Source organism: Henckelia pumila, chromosome 2 (assembly GCF_033568475.1).
Source record: "Henckelia pumila isolate YLH828 chromosome 2, ASM3356847v2, whole genome shotgun sequence".
Classification (NCBI taxonomy): domain Eukaryota; kingdom Viridiplantae; phylum Streptophyta; class Magnoliopsida; order Lamiales; family Gesneriaceae; genus Henckelia; species Henckelia pumila.
The window spans coordinates 180,035,965-180,056,767 of record NC_133121.1 but is presented as its reverse complement, the minus strand read 5'-3'; the positions used below and the strand labels follow the sequence as shown (position 1 = coordinate 180,056,767).

Sequence of the window (20,803 nt, the reverse complement as noted above, 5' to 3'; positions counted from 1 at the left end):
AATTTAGATTCCAAGTACTCAATTATTTTGTACCAAATCTGATTTTTTTTTCCTTCGAATTTCATTTTTACCTCAGAACAAACAAAAATACACATGCATATACGTAGATATCAAAGCATTTGACAATACAATATATAATAATGTTATTACAAAATTGGTATAAAAACATTAAATTCTCGAAATTAATATGTGAACTGAAAAAGGTTCCACAATAATCTGTTTTCGCTTCTACTAACAAATATCTCTTAGCAAAACAAAAAAACATGAATAAAATCAATTACAAATAGGTATATTACTAAAATATGTGTTAATCATTTTGATTTGGATATTATTTTTTAATGTAAACTTTGAAGCAAACTGCTATTTTTCTGTTCGGTTAATTTTAAAATATACTAGCAACCGTGGCACACGCATTGCGTGTGAAACGAAAAAATATGGCAAACGCCGTGTTCCATGAAATAAGTTATTTCTTTAGTTAAACTTCAATGAGATTTCTGTATTTTTATTTGAATTTAACTTCTTTCACGGCTACATGGATTTCTGCTATGCTGACCTAGAGTACTTGCCAAAAAAAAAAAACAAAAACATGTGATCCAAAACCATATAGGTAAACATATTATTTTCCAGGCCTTCAGCTTGCGTTCTCATTGCAAAGTTCCAGAAGCTGAAATAATTTGAACCTTTATGCGCTTTGTCGAAATCTATTTGCCAATTGTGAGCATAATAAATTAGAAGAGAATGTGCAACTTTTTCCAACAAATCAATGCAAAAGATATTATTTATTTGCATGAAATCCAAAATAAATGACGCTCAAACATAACCGTACATTGAGAAATTTAGAATGTATTGGGTAAACCATCTAAAGAGACTTAAAACATGTGAAGAAAAAATGTGATTGATGTTTTTGCCGAGTCTTTCCAAGAAATTTAAAGTAGACCACAAAAACCAAGAAAAATGAAATTAGATTACCCAGAAAGTTGATGAAGCTGCATGAAATTTGGACATCATACATAAGTATACTAAACCTTTTTTCTATTGCCAATACATGAGAGTTTACATAATAAAGATATAGCTGAAAAACAGTGGCCGCAAAGCATAAAGTTTGTGTGACATGTAGACATAATATTATTTAATTAGTACTTAAATCATAGATAACACACTAATATCTCCAAATAGTTTTATTACGTGAGAATAAAAACTGGAATTAAGCCTCGAACTCACCTGTACGGGGATACCTCCAACCCACCAACAGTTTGATGATGTATTATCATAACAAACTAATACTTCCAACAGTGTGATTTCATGAGAATTAAAATTGAAATAAAGCCTACAACTTACCTGTACGGAGATACCTCCAATATCCTCCAAAATCTTGATTACAACAGTTTGATTAGAAAATAATACCTTCAACAATTTGATTATGTGTTTATTAAATGGTCTATTTAATTTGGTTTTTAATGTGATAGTGCCGTAGTTTGTAACTGAAAGTTTTATTTCTGTTTTTTTCTTTTAAAAGAGATTTGACCATTAAAACTGATTGGCATAATTTCACGACCAAAAGAAGAGCAATTGATATGATATGCTAATTTTTTCGGTTTATACACAAATGTTTCAGTGTTAAAATGCAGTTATGAAGAAAAGTCGATGGCATGTGAATTAATATAGTTTTAAACCGTGAAAACATCACTTACAATGATGCAATTGGAAGGACGTAAGATGAGACTTTAATTGGGTTTTGCAACAGAGAGATGCTTGAAGTGCTACGATTCTATGGAAGTTCTCTCTGACAATTTGTCGAGCAGGTGGCGTTCTTCACTGAAAGAAATAATTGCTTCATTTGCAGAAAACGTTTACAAACCCAACTGAAATCAGAAAGCACAGAGGTAAGGAAATTTGAAACTCAACACAAATCCTGAAATAAAACAACAAAATATACTCAAAGAACAATACATGAAGTTTGCGACGTGAGTGACGATCCTAAAGAATACAAAATCTAATCAATACCTAGATAGGAAATCCGAAACAAAATCAAAACATCAAACGCGATCCTCGCACACAACCCGCAACGCAATACCTAAAATAACCACTCACTTCCCCAGTAACATTCCTACAATGCCGATTGCATCACCAAAACCGAAATCCCTGATAAGATCAACCCAAAAGACAACACATTTCAATCAAAACAATCTACAACCAAAAGTGGGCCAAAATTAAATAAACAAACAAAAACATATCCACACCCATATACGGGAATCAACACCAATTCATCAAGAAATGGTACAGATCTACAAATTCACAAATATAGAATCAATAATTAAGATTTGGGTCGGCTAGAGTTTCACAAAAATACGCTGAGATTACTTTGAGAAATAGTGAATAGAGAGAGCATCGAGCGATGATGAAAAAGAAGGTATATATCGTACAAACAGCTTTAGTTTGCAAGAAGGAAATGCATCTTGGCATTTATAGGAATACTAAACGGAATAACACCCTTTGAATTGGCCAATAGGCGATGAATGGTTGGTTCGTATGGTTAAAATGTGAAGGAATGAGCATTTTATAGCCATTTGTAAGGCATGGAAAAATAAAACCAGAGAAGCATTCCTCAGCGTCAGGTACATATTTCACCAAAAAAACTCACAATACCCAGAGAAAAAGAAGAAGTCATGAACATTAAATAAAACCCAAAAAAGAACAGAAAACACAGACAGTGAAGTAGCCTTCCAACACAGAACACCATGGAATCATAAAAAAAACAGTGATAAAAAATCATCACACAGTAAAATAAATAAATATAACCAGTTCTTGAAGGTTTAAAAAAGGGGTAAAACCTTCACGATTATTGAAGCTTCCATGGCTGAGGATCTATCGCAGTTGCATTCTAAGCGGCGAATGAAAAGGCCATCTTCACCGTGGGAAATTTCTAAAGTTCGTTTAAGTTATAGCACTGTAGGAATTTGTGGGTGATAATTTGTGAAATCCGAAAAAAAAAAACAACCACCATTTTCATTTTGCATTTTTCTTCTTCATTTTGGATTTTTCTGTTTCTCAGAATCTGTCGTGGTTACCATCATTTTGTTCAAGCAAGGCGTTAAAAGGATGGGAGAGGATAAACGTGGGTGTGAATAGGGGGCAATTTTGGATTATCCAAAATTAGACCAAGACACCATCAGTTATTATACAACCCTTAAACTTAATATATAGTAAAAGATTCAAATCATTATGAAATAAAAATAAAATCAAACGAAGCCTCTGCCGGGTCAGTTTCGATTGGATGTTGATGTTGGTTTTAATGAAATTAGGGGTTGTTTCTCGGTTGGGGCCATTATCTGAGACAGTGGAGGTCGGATTGTGGTTGCTTTGGCCAGCCCTATTTACATACCAGGATCAGTTTTTAAAGGAGAAGTTTGGGCAGTTCTCGCTGGTTTGAAGCTATCTTTGCAATGTAATATTGGTAACATTTGGACTTATTCTGATTCTTTGAAAGTAGTCAAGGCGATTCAAAAACCTTTTGAATGTTTGGGAGTTGGGACCAGACGAGAAGGTGGTCATGGAGGTCAAAGATTTGTTGTTGGGAGAAAGATTTAAGGATATTCATCACATGCGTCGTCAAACCAACCTGTGTGTGCATTTACTAGCTCAGTTTGTTTTTCTTGTACAAGTCCTTGTACTTGGTTTTATTCTTGGTTTTATTCTGGTTTTTCGGTTTGGCTGTTAGACTGTGTATTTCATGATATTTGTTTATGAAATCTTTTTCTTAAAAAAAAAATCAAATCAAACAATTAGTGATTGGATCCGACTGAGATTTTGGGTCGGATCATGCTGAAATTTAAAAAAAATCTTTTTCTTTTAAAAAAATCAAATCAAACGATTAGTGATTGGATCCGAGATTTCGGGTTGGGTCGGTCGGATCATGCTGAAATTAAAAAAATCAAATCAAACAATTAGTGATTGGATCCGATTGAGATTTCGGGTCGGATCATACTGAAATTAAAAAAATGTAGACAAAAAAAATAGTGGTGTTTGTGGAAGCCTGCTTCTAAATATCAAAGCCAGGTTTCGATCCTGGGACCTGTGGGTTATGGGCCCACCACGCTTCCGCTGCGCCACTTTGATTTGTTGCAATATATCACGTAACATTAATATATATAATATTATTATTTTCATAGTCTATTAAGCCGGCGCCTATCTTTCGAGTAAATAAAGCTAAAAGAACCAAGTCCAATAATTTTGAACCTTCTCGAGGACAAAGACTTCTTTTTTTCTCTTTAAAAATTCAAGAATCAATCGTCGTAATTGAAATCCCGTTTCGATTCTCACTTTTTCTAGCGAAACCCATTTCATCCCAATCACTCGATCCAGGCTGTGTCTGGATCTAGGGTTCTTTTTCTGATTATCTGTTTGTTTTTGTTTTCTTGTCCTCGAATATAGATAAGAGGCGAATCCATCATAATCCGGCACTCTTGTGTTTTTATCGAAATCCCACTTGTAATCTCTCCCGGGAAGGTAGAATTTTTCGAGGGGAAGAATTGGGTATGGAGATAATGAAGGGTTGGGACGTTTCGGATGAGATATTGGGCACGTTTGTACCGATAATTGTGTACTGGGTTTATTCAGGAATATATATTATGCTAGGATTCCTCGATAATTACAGGCTGCACACGAGGAAAGATGAAGATGAGAAGAATTTGGCCTCCAAGAAAGATGTGTTCAAAGGCGTCCTTCTTCAGCAGGCTGTTCAGGCAGTTGTGGCCACCATTCTCTTTGCCGTGAGTTGTTCTTTATTTTCTTGATTTTGTTCAAGTATTTTGTTGATGCATGGATACAGTGAGTTCCGAGCATGTAGAAATTTATCTGGGATTTAATAAGTATAGTTTAGACCAAGTATTGATTAACAGCTATATATTGTATTGATCGTTTGTTGAGATTTAACTGTTTATGATCCAAAAGAACTCTTATTCTGGTGGTTCTATGTTTTATAAAGTGGTCCTTGTGTGTGTGTGCTTGAAGAATGGATGTATTTCCTTTTTTTGGAAATACCTAATTTTGCATCCTTGTTTGTACGTGTTGGATGAGTTTGCCCTGAAAAAATTAGCATTATAGATTGTTTTTTTCTTGATTCCTCAAAGACTAAATCAATACGGGAATTTTGATGCCTGGAGACTTCCCATACATTAAGAAATTTTTTCCACAGTTTTATGTTTGTGTTTCGTTGTAGTCCACTATTTTAATGTCCGTCCTGTCTTATTTGATGTCAGTGCTAAAACAAACCTTTGTTATTTGCTATCCACATATGTAATTTAGGTTTCAGCTGTCAAGTGTTATCCAAATCTTATTGTATTTACTAGGCATTATGGACCATGGAGCTTAGATAAATATCTTAGTTCTCGTATTTTGCCGTTGACATCGGAAAACGAGGTTTTTTATCTTAGTTCTCAGATTTTGCCGTTGACATCTTAGATGGTGGAAAATGAGGTTTTTGAGAACTCCCTGTCTGCCAATCTTTTATAAAATTTGGAACGTGCTAAATCCTAATGTCATTCATTAGGAGGAGACTGACCAGCAGGTCTGAAAGCTCTGGGATTAGAGCCATATTGATAAAAAGTACCTTTCCATATTCTTTCTGTTTCGTTTACATCCAAATATAGGAATTTTAAATGAAACTAAGTATAAATGCATTCCTATTCTATTGAATAGACGAGTGATGGTAATTGAATTCTTTCGTTTTTGGTTGCTTCTTTCATAAAGACTCAGAACCTTCAAATTTCCCCATTTTTTGTAGAATTTGTAGTGTACTGTACGGTTGTTTTAAGGGTCCATCAATTAGACTGTGTCCATTTAGGACATAGATGTTCTCATTCCTATATATATGACTTCCTTATGTGGGGATCAAATAGGGTATGACATGAAAAAATTTGCCATACCATGACTGGCTGCTTTGTTTTATTGAACGTTGAGAATTTGGAGGCGCATGTTAATGTGCTACTATTGTACTTTTGCTCCCTGATAGTTCTCCGCAGCCCTAAACAGATATCATTTAGTTTCACCTGAAGAGTTGGGTTCACTTTCTCGTAACATTTTTAATTTTGCAGGAGATCAAATCCATATGTTGCTAGTTTAAAAATATCATTTTCTTCGACCATGAGAAGATGTTAGGGAAAAAAGTAGTTCCATACGTCAGTCTAGTAAATAGACTGAGTACATATAAATATCTTTGATCATGTGTACTGGCGTTGAAAAGAGTGATAGATTTTTTTTTCAAAAAAAAGAAAAGAAAAGAGTGATAGATTGTGTCCAAATTGATTTTAACCTGGGCGCTTTACATAACAGTTGCATTAACACTGTGGTGCAATAGTTAAGCTACATAGTGGATTCCATTGTAAATGTTTCGGTAAAAGAACAGTTCGAAATATTTTGAGCGATTAAATGGATGAAATGCATCTGAAGCATGACTATTTCTTTATTTAACTGAGCTGGTCTCTCTGGGGCTTTGTATATTTAGACACATACCGGACAGTGTTCCTGCCAGGAAATGTTTTTGGGATGTCTTGAATTTTCCATATCTGAACTTTTGAAGCAATAATAATTTCCAGTTATGTTCCATGTTTTAAAATATGAGCTTTTCTAGCTCAACTACACGTGTAATTCTTTCCTTGATATTTCTAAAATAGCAACTGTATTTGTAGGTTACTGGAAGTGACAACGAAGATGCACAAGCTCAACATGCGTCACTCATTGTTCTTGCCCGACAGTTTTTTGTCGCTATGGTGGTATTAGATACCTGGCAATATTTCATGCACCGTTACATGCACCACAACAAATTCTTGTATCGGCATATCCATTCTCAGCATCACCGGCTTGTTGTCCCGTATGCTTTTGGAGCTTTGTACAATCACCCTGTGGAGGGCCTTCTTCTTGACACAATCGGTGGAGCTTTATCGTTCCTGGTCTCAGGCATGTCTCCTCGAGCTTCCATCTTCTTCTTTTCCTTTGCTACCATCAAAACAGTTGATGATCACTGTGGGCTATGGCTACCCGGAAATCTATTCCACATTTTCTTTAGAAACAACTCAGCCTATCATGACATTCACCATCAACTATATGGCAACAAGTATAACTTTTCACAGCCATTCTTTGTCACGTGGGATAGGATTCTCGGCACTTACATGCCTTATTCACTCGTGGAGAGATCTTCTGGGGGTTTTGAAGCTCAGCCTGTAAAAGTTGGCAAGGAAAACTAATGAAGATAATCCACTGCCAGACACTAGTGTGTATCGGTATAGGTTTTTGTCTCATTTTTACCATATTCGATGATTTGGTGTTTTATGATTTGTGCATATCTCTACGTCTTACACAACATCTGATGTATTATATTCCGCCTCTTTTCCGTTGAAATGTTTGAAATAAATGATCGAGGTGGAAGCTTTTCTTGGAGACAGCTTGACTCCGCGCTACACAATGATCTCGTCTGTTGAACTCGAACTCTAGTTTGCTCCTTGTAAACTTCAATTTGAATATTGAATGTGGCTATAGTTTCGATACGGTTTTTTCAAACGTAAGGCTACCTATTTCAGAGTCTATAGCAGATCAAAGTCCAATGAGAAAATGTTTCCCATATTGGTCCTTTACTTGATATGGAGTTACTAATGTAAGATGAAACATCTAAGGTTGTATTTGAACTGAGGTGTTTGAAAGCATGTATTTCAAATCCATTTGAATGTTTTGATGATTTTATATTTTATATTTGGTGAATTTCAAACCGACCCTTGGCAATTGAGGGTTCAATACGTGCTACCCTCAGGGTAGTACCCAAAAACTGATCTGGACGGATCAGATTAGTTTGCAGATCAAATGATTTGATCAGCCCAGATCAGCTTGGTGGTGCTACCCTGAGGGTAGCATCGACCCATCCGCAATTGAGATGGATTCAAATAAAAACGAGATGAATGTCATTTCAAATCCATTGCGGAACATATCCCTCGGTTAATATATTGTGCTTTCCTTTAAAAAAAAAATCCATTGTTTAATCCTATGCTTCTTCTTGGTAGAAAAAGACTTGGATTAATGTCGAATGGACCCTTGTCCTGGTTTAATTCAGTGGGGCTGCGAACAGGTGATTGTCTTCTTCGAACTTCTTTTCAGGTTTAATTCTGCTTCAGAATTGGCTGCAGTTGTATTGATGAGCATTTACAGCAAAATATCTGTGTTGGTGCCTCTTCTCTCACACTTTGGTACCCTTCTGATATTTTCCTAGCAGTATGTTGGTTACATAGATCTTGAGCCAGTATTCTAATGTTTGGATGTTTTCCATGGAATACGAATGTTACGGTATACAACTCGGATCGTGGAAGTGTATGATCTTAGCGTTACGATCGCGAACAGCGAATTGAATTTCATCGAAACTTTAATTTTTTATGTTTGTTTGGATGTTATTCCTCGTTAGAATGAAATTGTTTTTAAGTGCAATTGCAATGAGTTGAGATATAATCTTGCGCAACGTCATATGTAGACCTGGCCACGGTCCGGGTCCGGGTTGGCTTTTAACCAACCCTTATCCGGCCCGCCAATGACCGGTTCCGGTCCGGATCGGTGAACCGGCGGTTTCGGTCTGGGTCCGGTTAACCGTCGGTTCAGGGTCCGGGCTAACCCGTGCTATTTAAAAAAAAAAAAAATTTTGCAGACACCTTCGAAATTTAATTTTTTTTAAATTTTTAAACAGATTTTTAATAAGACATATTTATTAAATAATCTCAATCAAATATTTCATATCTTCATAATAAAAATTTATTACATTTATTAAATAAACAATATATTAGAATTTCAATATCTTAATATCTTATGACTTAAAATTACAAATGTATTACATTTTATTTTACTTCATTCGCATTTTCTCCCGTCGTAGTTCCGGATGTTCCTTCGGTATCATCTTGGTCTTCTTCATCACTTTGAATATGTTGTGTTCGAGTAGCGACGTTTGACCAATCATTGAGCAAACATTGGGCTTCCAAATTTTCCGGCCTTAAGCTAGAACGTCTCTCGTCCAATGTATTTCCTCCAATACTAAATGTTTGCTCCACTGCAACTGTTGAAATCGGACAAGCTAGAATTTCTTTTGCCATTATAGCCAAAATTGGATATATTTGTGTTTTTTGCGACCACCATCTCAAAATGTCGAAGTTTTCCTCATCTGTCACTAAAATCAAAAGTAGTGGTAAAATAATTCTCAAGTTCCTGACTGGAACTTGAGGATCCTCGTGGACGTTTCGTCCGTTCCCTTAATAAAAGTTGTGCTTTAGTAAGTTTAGAAGTAACATTACTTGTTGCTGTGGATTGTGTTTCATGTGAAACAATTTGTCCACCATATTTGATGTTATATTCATTATAAATATCAAGTAAATGAGTTTTAATATTAAACAAAAACAATGAGATAGAAGGAATCGTTTCCGCAATAGGCTTCAAAGATTCATAATATAATGTTTAACATGTCGCTTAAGCCATCTAATTTAAGTCTAGGATCTAAAACAAAAGCATATAAAAAAATTTCAGGAATGAGCAAAAAATATTTTTCCCATTTTGCTTTCATGACGAGAATACATTGAGATAAAACACTATCATTAGAATTAACATGTTCATGAAAAATACAAGCAATGTTGCAACAATGTGTTAAAGCTAAATGCGAAGTAGAGTAATAAACACCGGATAATTGGTCACTAGCATCCTTAAAAACTTTTAAAATTTCACAAATACTAGTGCATATGTTTCATTGATTTGAAACAAATAAATATCACGAGCTTGAACAAATTGATGAAAAAATGTACATAATAAATCTTTATATTCAAAAGAGGATAATAACAATTTATATGTTGAATTCCAACAAGTTGGAACGTCTCGTGCAAACCGCTTAGACTTCATACCATTTACTCTACAAAATTTTTCCCATTGCTTCATAACTTGGGGGTGCGTCCATAAATAATGAATAGCGTTTCTAATTGGTTGAATATGTGTGCCTAAATTTTTTAGCTCATCTTGAACACATAAATTTAAAATATGACATGTGCATCTAATATGAAATTTTTTTCACCTAGTGATGGTTTACATATTTCAATAAGCTCACTAATACTAGAAGTATTTGCACTAACATTATCAAAAGACATTGAAAAAACTTTGGTAGTTAGACCATATTCTTCTAAAATAACAAATATAAGCTGCGAAATATTTTGTGTCGTGTGTGATTCGTTGAAACATCTATATGCAAGCAACCTTTTTTGAATGTTCCAATTATTATCAATCCAATGACATGTAATACCCATATATGAACAACTTTGTCAATGATCACTCCAAATATTAGAACACAAAGAAACTTTATTATTCAAACTATAAAATTCCTTAATTAATTTTTTCTTTTGATCAACGACTAACTTTTTCATTGTGCGTTTGAGACTATTTCTTGGAATACGTCTAATAGAAGGATTTGCACTTGTAGAAAGCCAATTTTCAAAAGATAATTTATCGCTAAAACTAAAAGAAAGTTGTTCAACCGCACAAAATTTAGCCGTTTCTTCTCTAAATCTAGCTTCGTTATACTTAAATAGTTGAGATTCATTACCCGATTGAGAAGAGAATGCCGGAATTTGAGTTTGACCACGATCAATACCAATTTCCACCGGATGATTTTTCTCGATATGCCGCGTCAAAGTTCCATAACCACCTCCTTGTTTAAATTTGTAACATTTTGAACAATATTTGCTTTTGGCTTGCAAATCACCGGAGGAAAGCGTCACCTTGTCGAAGTGTTTGGTGAAGATATCGGATGTCGGGCGAGGCACCGCTCGAGTTTGACTTTGAGAGGCCGCCGGATCGTTCATACTTTCTTGACTTGCATGATGACGTGGTGGTGGTGGTGGTTGTTCAACTTGTTGTCTTTGTTGCGCCTCTTGTCGAATTTCTTGAATTTCATCATTGGAATATTCAAGATCAAATCCATCGACATTGAATTGAGGATACTCGACCTCGGGTGGTATGATGCTCTTTTCCTTTCCTTTTCCTTTGTCACCCCTACGACTTGATCCCGCTCCGAACATTTGTAATTGTATAAATATGAAAATAAATCAACAATTGACAATAAACCAATAATCGAAACTTGATATTTTTGATAATTCAAGAAATTAAAAGGAATTAAGAATAGAGAGAATGAAGAGACAATTGTGTAAACAAAATAAAAGGAGGTTGAGGGTATTTATAGATAACAAATAGGTTTTAAAAAAAAAATTTCCGGTTGACCCGGTGGGTCCGGCGGGCCGACCCGCCGGGTCGGGCGGGTTTCAACGGCCACAAAATCGTGGCCGTTGGATCATCTGGCGCCCTGATGGACGTCACGTGTCCAACCCGGCGGGTCGGACCCGTTCAACCCGGCGGGTCCAACCCGCCGGGTTGCCGGTTTTCCTAAGGGCGGTTTTCCTAAGGGAAAACCGGGACCGGACCGCCTAGTGGCCGGTCTGGTCCCGGTTCTAGGTCGGGCCCGTTGACCCGGTTAACCGGCCAGTTGACCACGGGCCGGGTCCGGGCCCAACCCGGTCCTTGGCCAGGTCTAGTCATATATTTGTCAGAAGTCAAGAATTTGTGGGCAGGAGTACGTGTGAATTTCGACAACATGATTAATAATAGGAGTGATCACGGTGCGATTTTGTGTTTTTTTTTTTAAAAAAATTAAACCAAATTGTCCTTTTTGATTATATTTTATTTTATTTTTTTTAAATTGCGATTATACATATAAAATTGGTTTTGTGTTTTTTAGCGGTTGTGGTTGATTTATGATTTTTTTTAATGATAAGTAGAATGAAAAAAAAATTCTCAAATTATTTAAAATAATAATTGAAAAAAATAATAAATAACATATTTAAAGATAATATAACCATAAATAGTACAAAACATAATTAGATAAAATAGATAACATAAAAAATAAAGTTAAAAAATATCAATAAGATGCTTTTAAGTTTCATTTTTAATCTTGATTATAAAATAAGTTTGAAAAATATTTGTTGTGTTAAGAAAGAAAAAATAGAAAAAATAGAAGGAATGCTACGAGAGAAAATGACAAAGTGCAAGTTAGAAACAAAGAATATATTATATATTTAGGGGTCGTTAATAACATTATTTAAAGTAACTATATAAGGTAAGTCGGTGCGGTACGGGCGATTTTTGGAAAAATAAAGAAATAAATAAATAACCACACCATGGAGGCGGTGTGGTTTCATATTTTAAAAAAAACTGCGGTTATTTATTAAAAAATGAAAAAAAAAAAACGGTTCAATGCGGTGCGATCAGTTCGGACGGTTATTGAAAAATTTTTATCTGCTCTAATTAATAATGTTAAAATATGTAATATATATTGTAAAAATCTACTTGATATTCCAATGTGACACCAAATAATCCTCATATTGCAACTAAATCAATGCAAATACTAACAAACAACACGGACAAACCAATAGCCTTATAGGAAGGGAAAAACATTTTCTCCCGCGAATCTAAATTGGAAAATTGTTGTATAAGTTCTCGATATTGCTTTGTCAAAAAACAAAAAATGCATAACAGACGCAACTCGTGCATATGCCGATCACCGATAATAATTAAGTTTGCCCGTAAAAATTAAATATAACCCAATAAATGATTTTTTTTAAAAAAAATAATTAATGATACGTCAAAAATAAAAAATAATTAATGAGGTAAAGGTCCACTGGTAGACAATAAGCTTTGTCTTGTTTAAAGACAAAACGGAGTAAGCAGACAAATTAAATCTTGGGATTTAATTAAATCGATCCACTTCAATAATTGATTTTCAAGTTGTCCCCCCATTGTATTCAAATTTTGAATAAGCTTTCTAAATATCTCTTTCAAAAATAAATAAATAAATAAAATTCTCTTTAAGTTGAGCGTATTTGAATCTTGCAAGTGAACATCTAGTAAATAATGAAATCCTAATTTATTCTGAAAAAAAAAAATCCTAATTTCAATAATTGCGGTTGGAGTGTGTGGTCCGAAAAATTCACCGATATGTACAAGAAGCAAACTATAATTATGACACAGGTTAAAATCCTAATATCATTGTGTTAAGCTTGAGATGCGCACAAAAAATTATGCCCTTAAAATCCATACTATTCACATATTTTTTCATCGATATGAAAGTACACAATAAAATGGATAGACAAAATATATCCTCAAAAAGAGCATGTTGTAAGCAAATATTAATAAAGCTAGGAACATCCCAACAAAATATTAAATTCACGTGTCTATTTGAATATGGTCTAACTAACAGTTTAAGAAGTCTAAGTATTGATAAGTTTACATAATCAATTTTCTCCATATTTTTTTTCTTCATGGACAAAATAGTCAAGTTCTTTGTAACGTGATTGATCGGAGATAAGTTTTTAGCAACTTCAATTCGAAAAAATTTCTCTTTTAGCACATGCAACTTTTAATGTATCACAAAAATAATAAATAAATTATTAGATATTGTCTTATATATACTCTAAAATCTGCATCTTTTAACCTCCTATCAGCAAAGTTATCTCAAACAATATCTAATCATTTATCCATTATTGTTTATATTTATCTATATAAAGAATATGTCTCTTAGACTTCATCTTTTGTTTTATCAAAATTGTTCTGATGTGATATAGATATTACACTTTTGTTTTTTTTTTTAATATTTCAAATTACAGTTTAGTCCATCGATATTTTTTACAACCATGATATTACTCTTATTTGAATATAAATCAAATTAATTATAAAAAAATTATACAAGCACACAACACGTACTTCAATACATTAGTAAGTTGTGACATATTTGATCAACTCATCCAAGTTCTTAAATTTTCTAATATTTTATTTTAAATCAAATTATTGTAATTATTAATATTTTAACTAGTTATGTATATAAAAAGAGTATTAAAATAAAAATAAATAATCATCATCATATCTAAATCTTGCGAGACGGTCTCATAGGTATATATCCATGAGACGTGTCGACTCTACTCATATATACAATGACAATAATATTTTTTGTTATAGAATAATATTTTTCATTAGTCGGATCGAAAGCAGACCCGTCTCACATAACTGGTCCATGATATCGTCTCGTAGTTTTGTACATATATACATTATACATATATCATATATGTGTGTGATCTTGTATACTAATTTGTTGCATATTTTCGTTATGAATAGTATCCCGATGAACTAGTTGAAAATGGACTTGAATATGGCATATATCGATAATCTCAAACAATATCACGACCATGGAGCCATGTAGCTCAATTCCCTATGGGACCATCCGCCATAACTCTCCCTTTTAATTTTTATCCATTTACTGATGTATGTTTCTGCCATATATATTAAGTTCATGTTCACTGAATTATTTGCTGACATGCATGACTTACTCCTTTGTTTGCATCCATTTTCTAGTTGAATCTTTGGAACCCATGATGTAGTTTGCAGTCTTTAGATTGGTTCGTCAAGCATCGGATTTCTTAAGCTGTGTACACAATAGCAGTCAATTTCTGTATATCGCCGCTGAAACGGAAATTCGTTTACGGGTGATTCTATGCTACACCGGATGAACACTCCTAATTATTTTGAGATGTTCGTGCGAATATCTCCCTAAATGACAAAAAAATATCATGCTAAATGACAAAAAAAATACAGGCGGGGTTCACATGATTTTTTTTCAGCAAGATGTTCACGCGAACATCTTAATAAAAAACATAAAAGAAGTGTATCTCACCCGATGTAGCATAGAATCATCCGAAATACTAAATCATTATATATGTGTAGATAACATAATGATTTATAATTCTCACGAGTCCATGAAATTCTATTTGCAAATATATTAGATTTTATGAAAATCCATAAAAATATAGCAAATTCACGTAAGTCTTTCATTTTAAATGTCATATACATCTTCGGCGATTAAATATCACATCTGAAGGTGAGTTTTTGGTATACCGTACCAAAAATATCAGTATGAAAAAAATTCATATCAGTACCGATACCGAAATTCTGAAATTTTGGTATGAAAAAATTCATATTGATACCGTACACATACCGAAAAAAAAATTTGATATACAAAAAAAATGTCTGTATATCGAAAAAATTTCGGTACGATATCCCAATAATTCGATATTTTGGTACAGTATCACAGTCCTAATTATTCCACATCATTCAAAGTTGGAAACTTAGAAATTTCCCTTAAAGTTTAATTTCCACACAAACCAATTTTAACTTATTTGATGTGAATCTCATCTTTAGAAACCTTCTAATTATTTCTTCAATTCTTTTCCATATAGTTATCAGTTATCACTTATCAGTAACTATTTCCAACCCGCTCGGTCGACACGACCTCCACATTTTCACCATTTTTTTGTATCATTTTTCCATGCAAATGCTATCTCTATACTCTAACCCGACCCTACCCACGGCTCTTCACGAACTAAACTGCTGCACTATTCTAATTAGTTAATTATCTTCTTTTTAAAAATTTATTTAATTATCATAATTGATGGGATGGAGTAAAATAAATAAATTATTGATAGATCGAGTATCTTGTCAAACTTTTTTTTTTTTTGAGACATTGTAATTATTATGTTCCTTATATTGTGCATATATAGTTTATTAAATTTTGTGTTCAAACAGTGAAAATGTACAGTGATGTGTTGCTGGTCTCATGCCATGAGGCGTTGTGTCCTGTTGTGCGGAGGGGTCCCTTTCATTAATAATAAGGTCGGATGGATTCATACATATATATCTACAGCTACAGTACTGCAAATTTAAGCTCTCGCTGTGGGTTTCTATTCTACGTGGGAGAAACTCTCTCTATGTATTTACACGAGACGTTCATATATTTGTTTTCAAGTCAGATATTGGTCCGTTCATTTCTCATGAAAAAATCATCGAATGAAAACTCTCAATGTAACATAGAATTACTCATTCACTGTTAGACTGAATGTTGCTACACTCCTTGAGTGCCTGTACCGTGTGTTATGGTAAAAATTATTATTTTAAGATATGTGACATTTTTTTATGCTTTTCTTTATTTATTTATATATATATATATATACATGTATGTATGTATATTTATATATGTGTGTATATTGTATATAAAGAACATATTATTTATAACTTTCACAGAAGCATGTTATAGAAAGGAGCTGAGAAATATAGGACAAAAATCTGTAAACTCTCCCCCTTGGACGACAGGCCAAAGGCTGCAAGAACATGAGCTGCTCCGATCTTCTACAATATTCAATTTTTACAAAAAGATGCGACCAATATATAAGCAAAAGAGTACACACGAATTTATATGGAATACTATTTACAGTTTTAAAAATAAAATTTCTTAAAATATCGGTTTTATATAATCGAATTTTGGAAAACTAGTACTTTAGTTTAATTTGGTCTATATATTCAGAAGTTCGGTTTTTGTTTTTAGATTATGTTTACGTAGTGAGAAGTCATTATACGTGGATCAATCAGGACTATTTTTATAAAACGGTTGACCCAAAAGGGACCTCATCCCACATGAGTCAAAAGCTCATTGGCTCATGCGGGGTTAAATCGATTGATGTGCACGAGCGGCAGAGACCTGAGGGAGGGAGCAACATGGTCAACCCCCAAAAGCATACCCCACAATATTTCAGCAGAGAATATGTTCCACACGAGGATCGAACCCGCAACACTGAAGAATTTTTTCTCACATCACCTCAGGCCTTACCAAATATCAACTCGCCTATGCTCCTGTTGGCCAATGAGGACTATTAAACTAATTTTATATGATGTAAAATAAGGATGAATAAATAATAATATATTTTCTTTATTGATCAATTTTGTGATTAAATTACGAGTCATAATTTTGTCTCTGTTTATATAAAATCTTATTTTATTGTATTTGTAAAATTTATATTACGAATTTTACTGAAAAATGTAAATTCTTATTAATCCACATGTATGTTTTTATTTTAATTTTCCAAAATTATTGGGTATAAATATTATTTTATGTTGCTACTTCTATATACAACAAAAATACATTTAAATATATTTAAAACTCATGGATTTAAAATCCTTTTATCCAAGCACAACCTTAGATAATTTATTTTGCATTTCTATTTAGGTCATTAGAGCAGGGAAAAAAAAATCTTGTAAAGCCTTTTTAATATAAATTATAAAATAGTCAAGGTTCATACCCTAGGGTACGGTTTGTTTTGCAATATTATTAATTTATGTATAACTTATCTTATCTCATCTCACGTTCTTTTTGTCATATTATTTATCCATCAATTAATTATATATCTTACATCAATCAACTCATTAATTATTTATCCTACATCAATCAAATCATTAATTTTAAATTACTACATTACCCTTTATAAATAATAATATCCATATTTTATTAATTATTAAAATGTCAAAATGGTAATTTACTATTTTTATATAAAATTTAATCAATCAAATCAAACATATTATAATCTATCAATCAAATCAAATACTATATTAACTATCATTTCTTATTTACTTTTTATTACAATATGTTACTTATCTTTACATTATTTATCTCATTCTTAACTTCAAATGATACTACTCAAATTATTTTTAACTATAGGTTGGGCAAGTTCGCGAGCCATTGCATTGGCATTAGTGAGCATTACGCCTACAATGTTGAATATCAGCCGATGGAACAAACAAGCAACGTTTTCTCTAATGATCTCAATTATTGGTTCTTCCAAACGATCAAATATACATAATCATAATTGAAACTCCGCATATGTTGCATCATGAATTTCTAGTAAAATTTAGTTTGTTGATTGATGCTAGTACTATTTGCACAAAATCAGTTCTAAATCATTTAATTAAATGAAACAAAAACTTGGAGTACGCTACGATGTCTATGTTTTCTAAAATTAAGAAAAGAAAAAAAAACATGTGGTTTTCATGTGATGTTCGAGCGAACAACCGAAGAAATTGAAATGAATAACATCCATTGTAGCATAGAAGGTGCCAAATGTCTTCTTCAATTTGTCCTAAGTTAAAGTCGTAATCAAAATCGTACTAGCTAGTATATGTAGACAACTTATCTTAGTACATAAACTGAATGCCATTGTCGGTAGAAAATGTAAATATGTAATAGCAATAATATTTTATAATAAGATTAATTATTAGATAATTAAATTTAATTGGTTTGGTTGCTTAATAACCTAGAAATTGCATTCTTATATTTTTCTTGATCATCAAAATCCAGAAAAACTAAACATTGACTCAAACGAGTTATACACAACAAAATCATAATGGCATAGGAACCGGACGTGTTCAACCGATATAATATATTTCTGATTCCATTGAACTTTTCATCAAGAATTGGAACCGACAATTTAAAATTGTAACTAGCCTATATATGATAAGCCATATATAGACGTTGTTAGAAAATTAGGAGTATATCTCTAGTTAGACGTTTCACATATCTATATCCATGATGAGATTAGTCGATCCGACCCATATTTTCAATTAAAAGTATTATTTTTAGCATAAAAATAAACAACTTTTCATAAATCTAGTCAAATAACATATCAGTCTCACAAAATTGATATATGACACCATATGATCATTTTTTGCCAAAGATTATATATTTACGAGGAAATTGTAGTTTTTGTCTCGTTTATTTGATTCTTTGCGATTTTCATAATCTAACTCATAACCAAATATGTTTGTATGAGTAATGTATCTTTCAATTTTATTTATTTTTTTTTCAAATAAGCATCTTTCAATTTTTTGTACTCTTAGACATTTACTCTAAAATGCAACAATATGGCACCGTGCGCGTCAGCAAACGGTGACTAAATTAAAGGGATAGAAATACGATAGTCATAAATCATAATTTTTAAAATGTAAAAGTACCCAAAATCTCGAAGCAACAAAATATACATAAACCAAAATATGCAATTTTATCATCATTAAATCATCATTAATATGATAACAATTGGTTAAACAAACAGCATAAACAAATATAAACATTTTACATAATGTATAAAAGATTTTTTGCACCTCCGGATCGTGATCGACTTAGCTTTTGCCCTTCAAACGATGGCTTCCTGATTTTGGCACTGGAACCCATCACCTTATTCTCCCCACTAAATCTCGAAACTGGATGTTTTTGGAATCCTCTCGCACTGGGAAAATGTGCCTTTGTATCAGGTTTATGCACATTTCCAGCCACTCTCACAGCTTTCTGATTCTTACACCCCGACAGGAAAATGGATCCAACTTTCGGACTTTCGGCGTTCGTAGACGACGAATTTTTCACTTTCTTTCCGGGTTTACGAGCCGCACTCGCGGTGGATTCCGCATCATCGGAATCCGACAGGGCGGAGAAGTCCGCCGCACTCGCGGTGATCACGCTCCACTCGGCGCTCGCTTCGCTTGGCGCGTAGTAGTTTCGGCCCGACAGGGAATCCGATCCCTGCCTGGAAAGAGAGAGGCCCCTGTTTTTGGGCATGCTCTCGGTTTCAAACGTCTCCGAACTCGCGTCACTGTCACTTTCACCACGAGTTTCATCAAAGTCTATTCCCCCGGAAATCGGAGGGATTTTGATCTGGTTCACCGCTCTCCCTGGAGAAACCGCGTTCCATGCAAACATGTTGAATTTTTTCTCCAGGCCCCTGGAGTATATCCTGTCATCGAGTTCCGGGGAACCGAACACTTCCAGGGATTTCCTCTTGTTATTACCATCTTCTTCGTAATTCGGACTGAAAACAGGGAAGCTGAAATGGTTATCTGAGTTCAACCTCAATCCAGGCTCATCGGATTTCACACAATTGTGCCCTGATTCCGAGTTCTTACCTCCCAAATCCCTGGATTTATCTCCCGGACCCGATTTCCAATTTTCCGCCACATAATCGTGGATATCATTGGAATCCTTGCCAATGCAAGAACAACTAATAACATCCAGAAAAGTAATCCTCTTGTTCATCTTTCCAGGCTGCTGGTTTCTTGAAACAGTACCATGCATCAGCCTGCTCCGACTATTGCAGCTTGATTTACAACTCGACTCCGAACGTACGCTCCGGGAAGACGTCCAGCGTCGAGTTTTCACCGAAAGAAATTCGAACGGGTCATCTTTCCTTCCCTGATCAACATAGGGAAAGTTTTTCAGATTCTTCACGATTTTACAGGTTTGATTCGTCCCTTCGTTGAAGTATTTATGGGCATCGAATACATCGATTTCTTTGTCTTCCGTCTTCTTTCGTCCTGATAAACTAAGCACGAAGCTTTCCTCGTTTTCATTCAAGTACGAGGAGAAGGAAGCATCCCTTCTGGCATTGCTGTTGTTGGATAGAGTCAAAGATATTACAGGCATTGCCATTCTTGTGAACTGGTGCAAGAAACAATGAACAGAGGAGATGCTATCTAGTTGTAAGAAAATTGGCAGAAGGAATGGAATAAAAATTAGAAAAAATTTGCAGATATTTGTGAAATATAAGGTTTGAAAGACAAGTTGAGGTTTGGTCTGAGTTCTTGATCGATTAGGAAGAGAAGTTAAGTAGAAACAGGGTCAGAAGGGGAGGCTGAATAAATGGAGAGGGGCCTTGTAATTTGATGCATGGGGTCTAGGATGAAGTTAAAGAAAATCCAAACTCATGGATATTGTTTTTTCAAGAAAAATGTTAAATGAACAAATATAAATCAAGAAATAGACAATATCACAATATAGGTGATTGGTGTGTGTATACTGTGCATATATATATATATATATATATATATA

At 33.8% G+C, this 20,803-nt stretch overlaps 2 protein-coding genes, 1 long non-coding RNA gene and 1 other non-coding gene across 6 annotated transcripts; 1 reads left to right on the top strand and 3 right to left on the bottom strand.

Moving 5' to 3' along the window:
- Positions 1–117: 117 nt before the first annotated feature.
- LOC140885539 (uncharacterized) lies at positions 118–3,527 on the bottom strand. 3 transcript variants are annotated; one of them, XR_012150989.1, is made up of 4 exons: positions 2,832–3,527; positions 2,005–2,142; positions 1,692–1,862; positions 118–701 (listed from the first exon to the last, which is right to left on the bottom strand). It is a non-coding gene; the product is annotated as an uncharacterized lncRNA (long non-coding RNA). The 3 variants fall into 3 exon arrangements; XR_012150987.1 differs by lacking the exon at positions 118–701 and having other exon boundaries at positions 1,469–1,862; XR_012150988.1 differs by lacking the exons at positions 118–701; positions 2,005–2,142 and having other exon boundaries at positions 1,469–1,862.
- Positions 3,528–4,044: 517 nt separating this feature from the next.
- On the bottom strand, positions 4,045–4,116 carry TRNAM-CAU (transfer RNA methionine (anticodon CAU)). The gene has a single exon. It is a non-coding gene; the product is annotated as a tRNA-Met (tRNA).
- Positions 4,117–4,232: 116 nt separating this feature from the next.
- LOC140880656 (sphinganine C4-monooxygenase 1-like) lies at positions 4,233–7,712 on the top strand. Its single transcript, XM_073285285.1, has 2 exons — positions 4,233–4,769; positions 6,687–7,712. Exons 1-2 carry the CDS (start codon positions 4,536–4,538, stop codon positions 7,239–7,241), a joined length of 789 nt encoding a protein of 262 aa, XP_073141386.1. The 5' UTR covers positions 4,233–4,535; the 3' UTR covers positions 7,242–7,712.
- An 11,345-nt stretch (positions 7,713–19,057) lies between these two features.
- On the bottom strand, positions 19,058–20,404 carry LOC140879081 (protein PHYTOCHROME KINASE SUBSTRATE 1-like). Its single transcript, XM_073282724.1, has one exon. The coding sequence runs from the start codon at positions 20,402–20,404 to the stop codon at positions 19,058–19,060; it is 1,347 nt and encodes a 448-aa protein (XP_073138825.1).
- Positions 20,405–20,803: the final 399 nt, after the last annotated feature.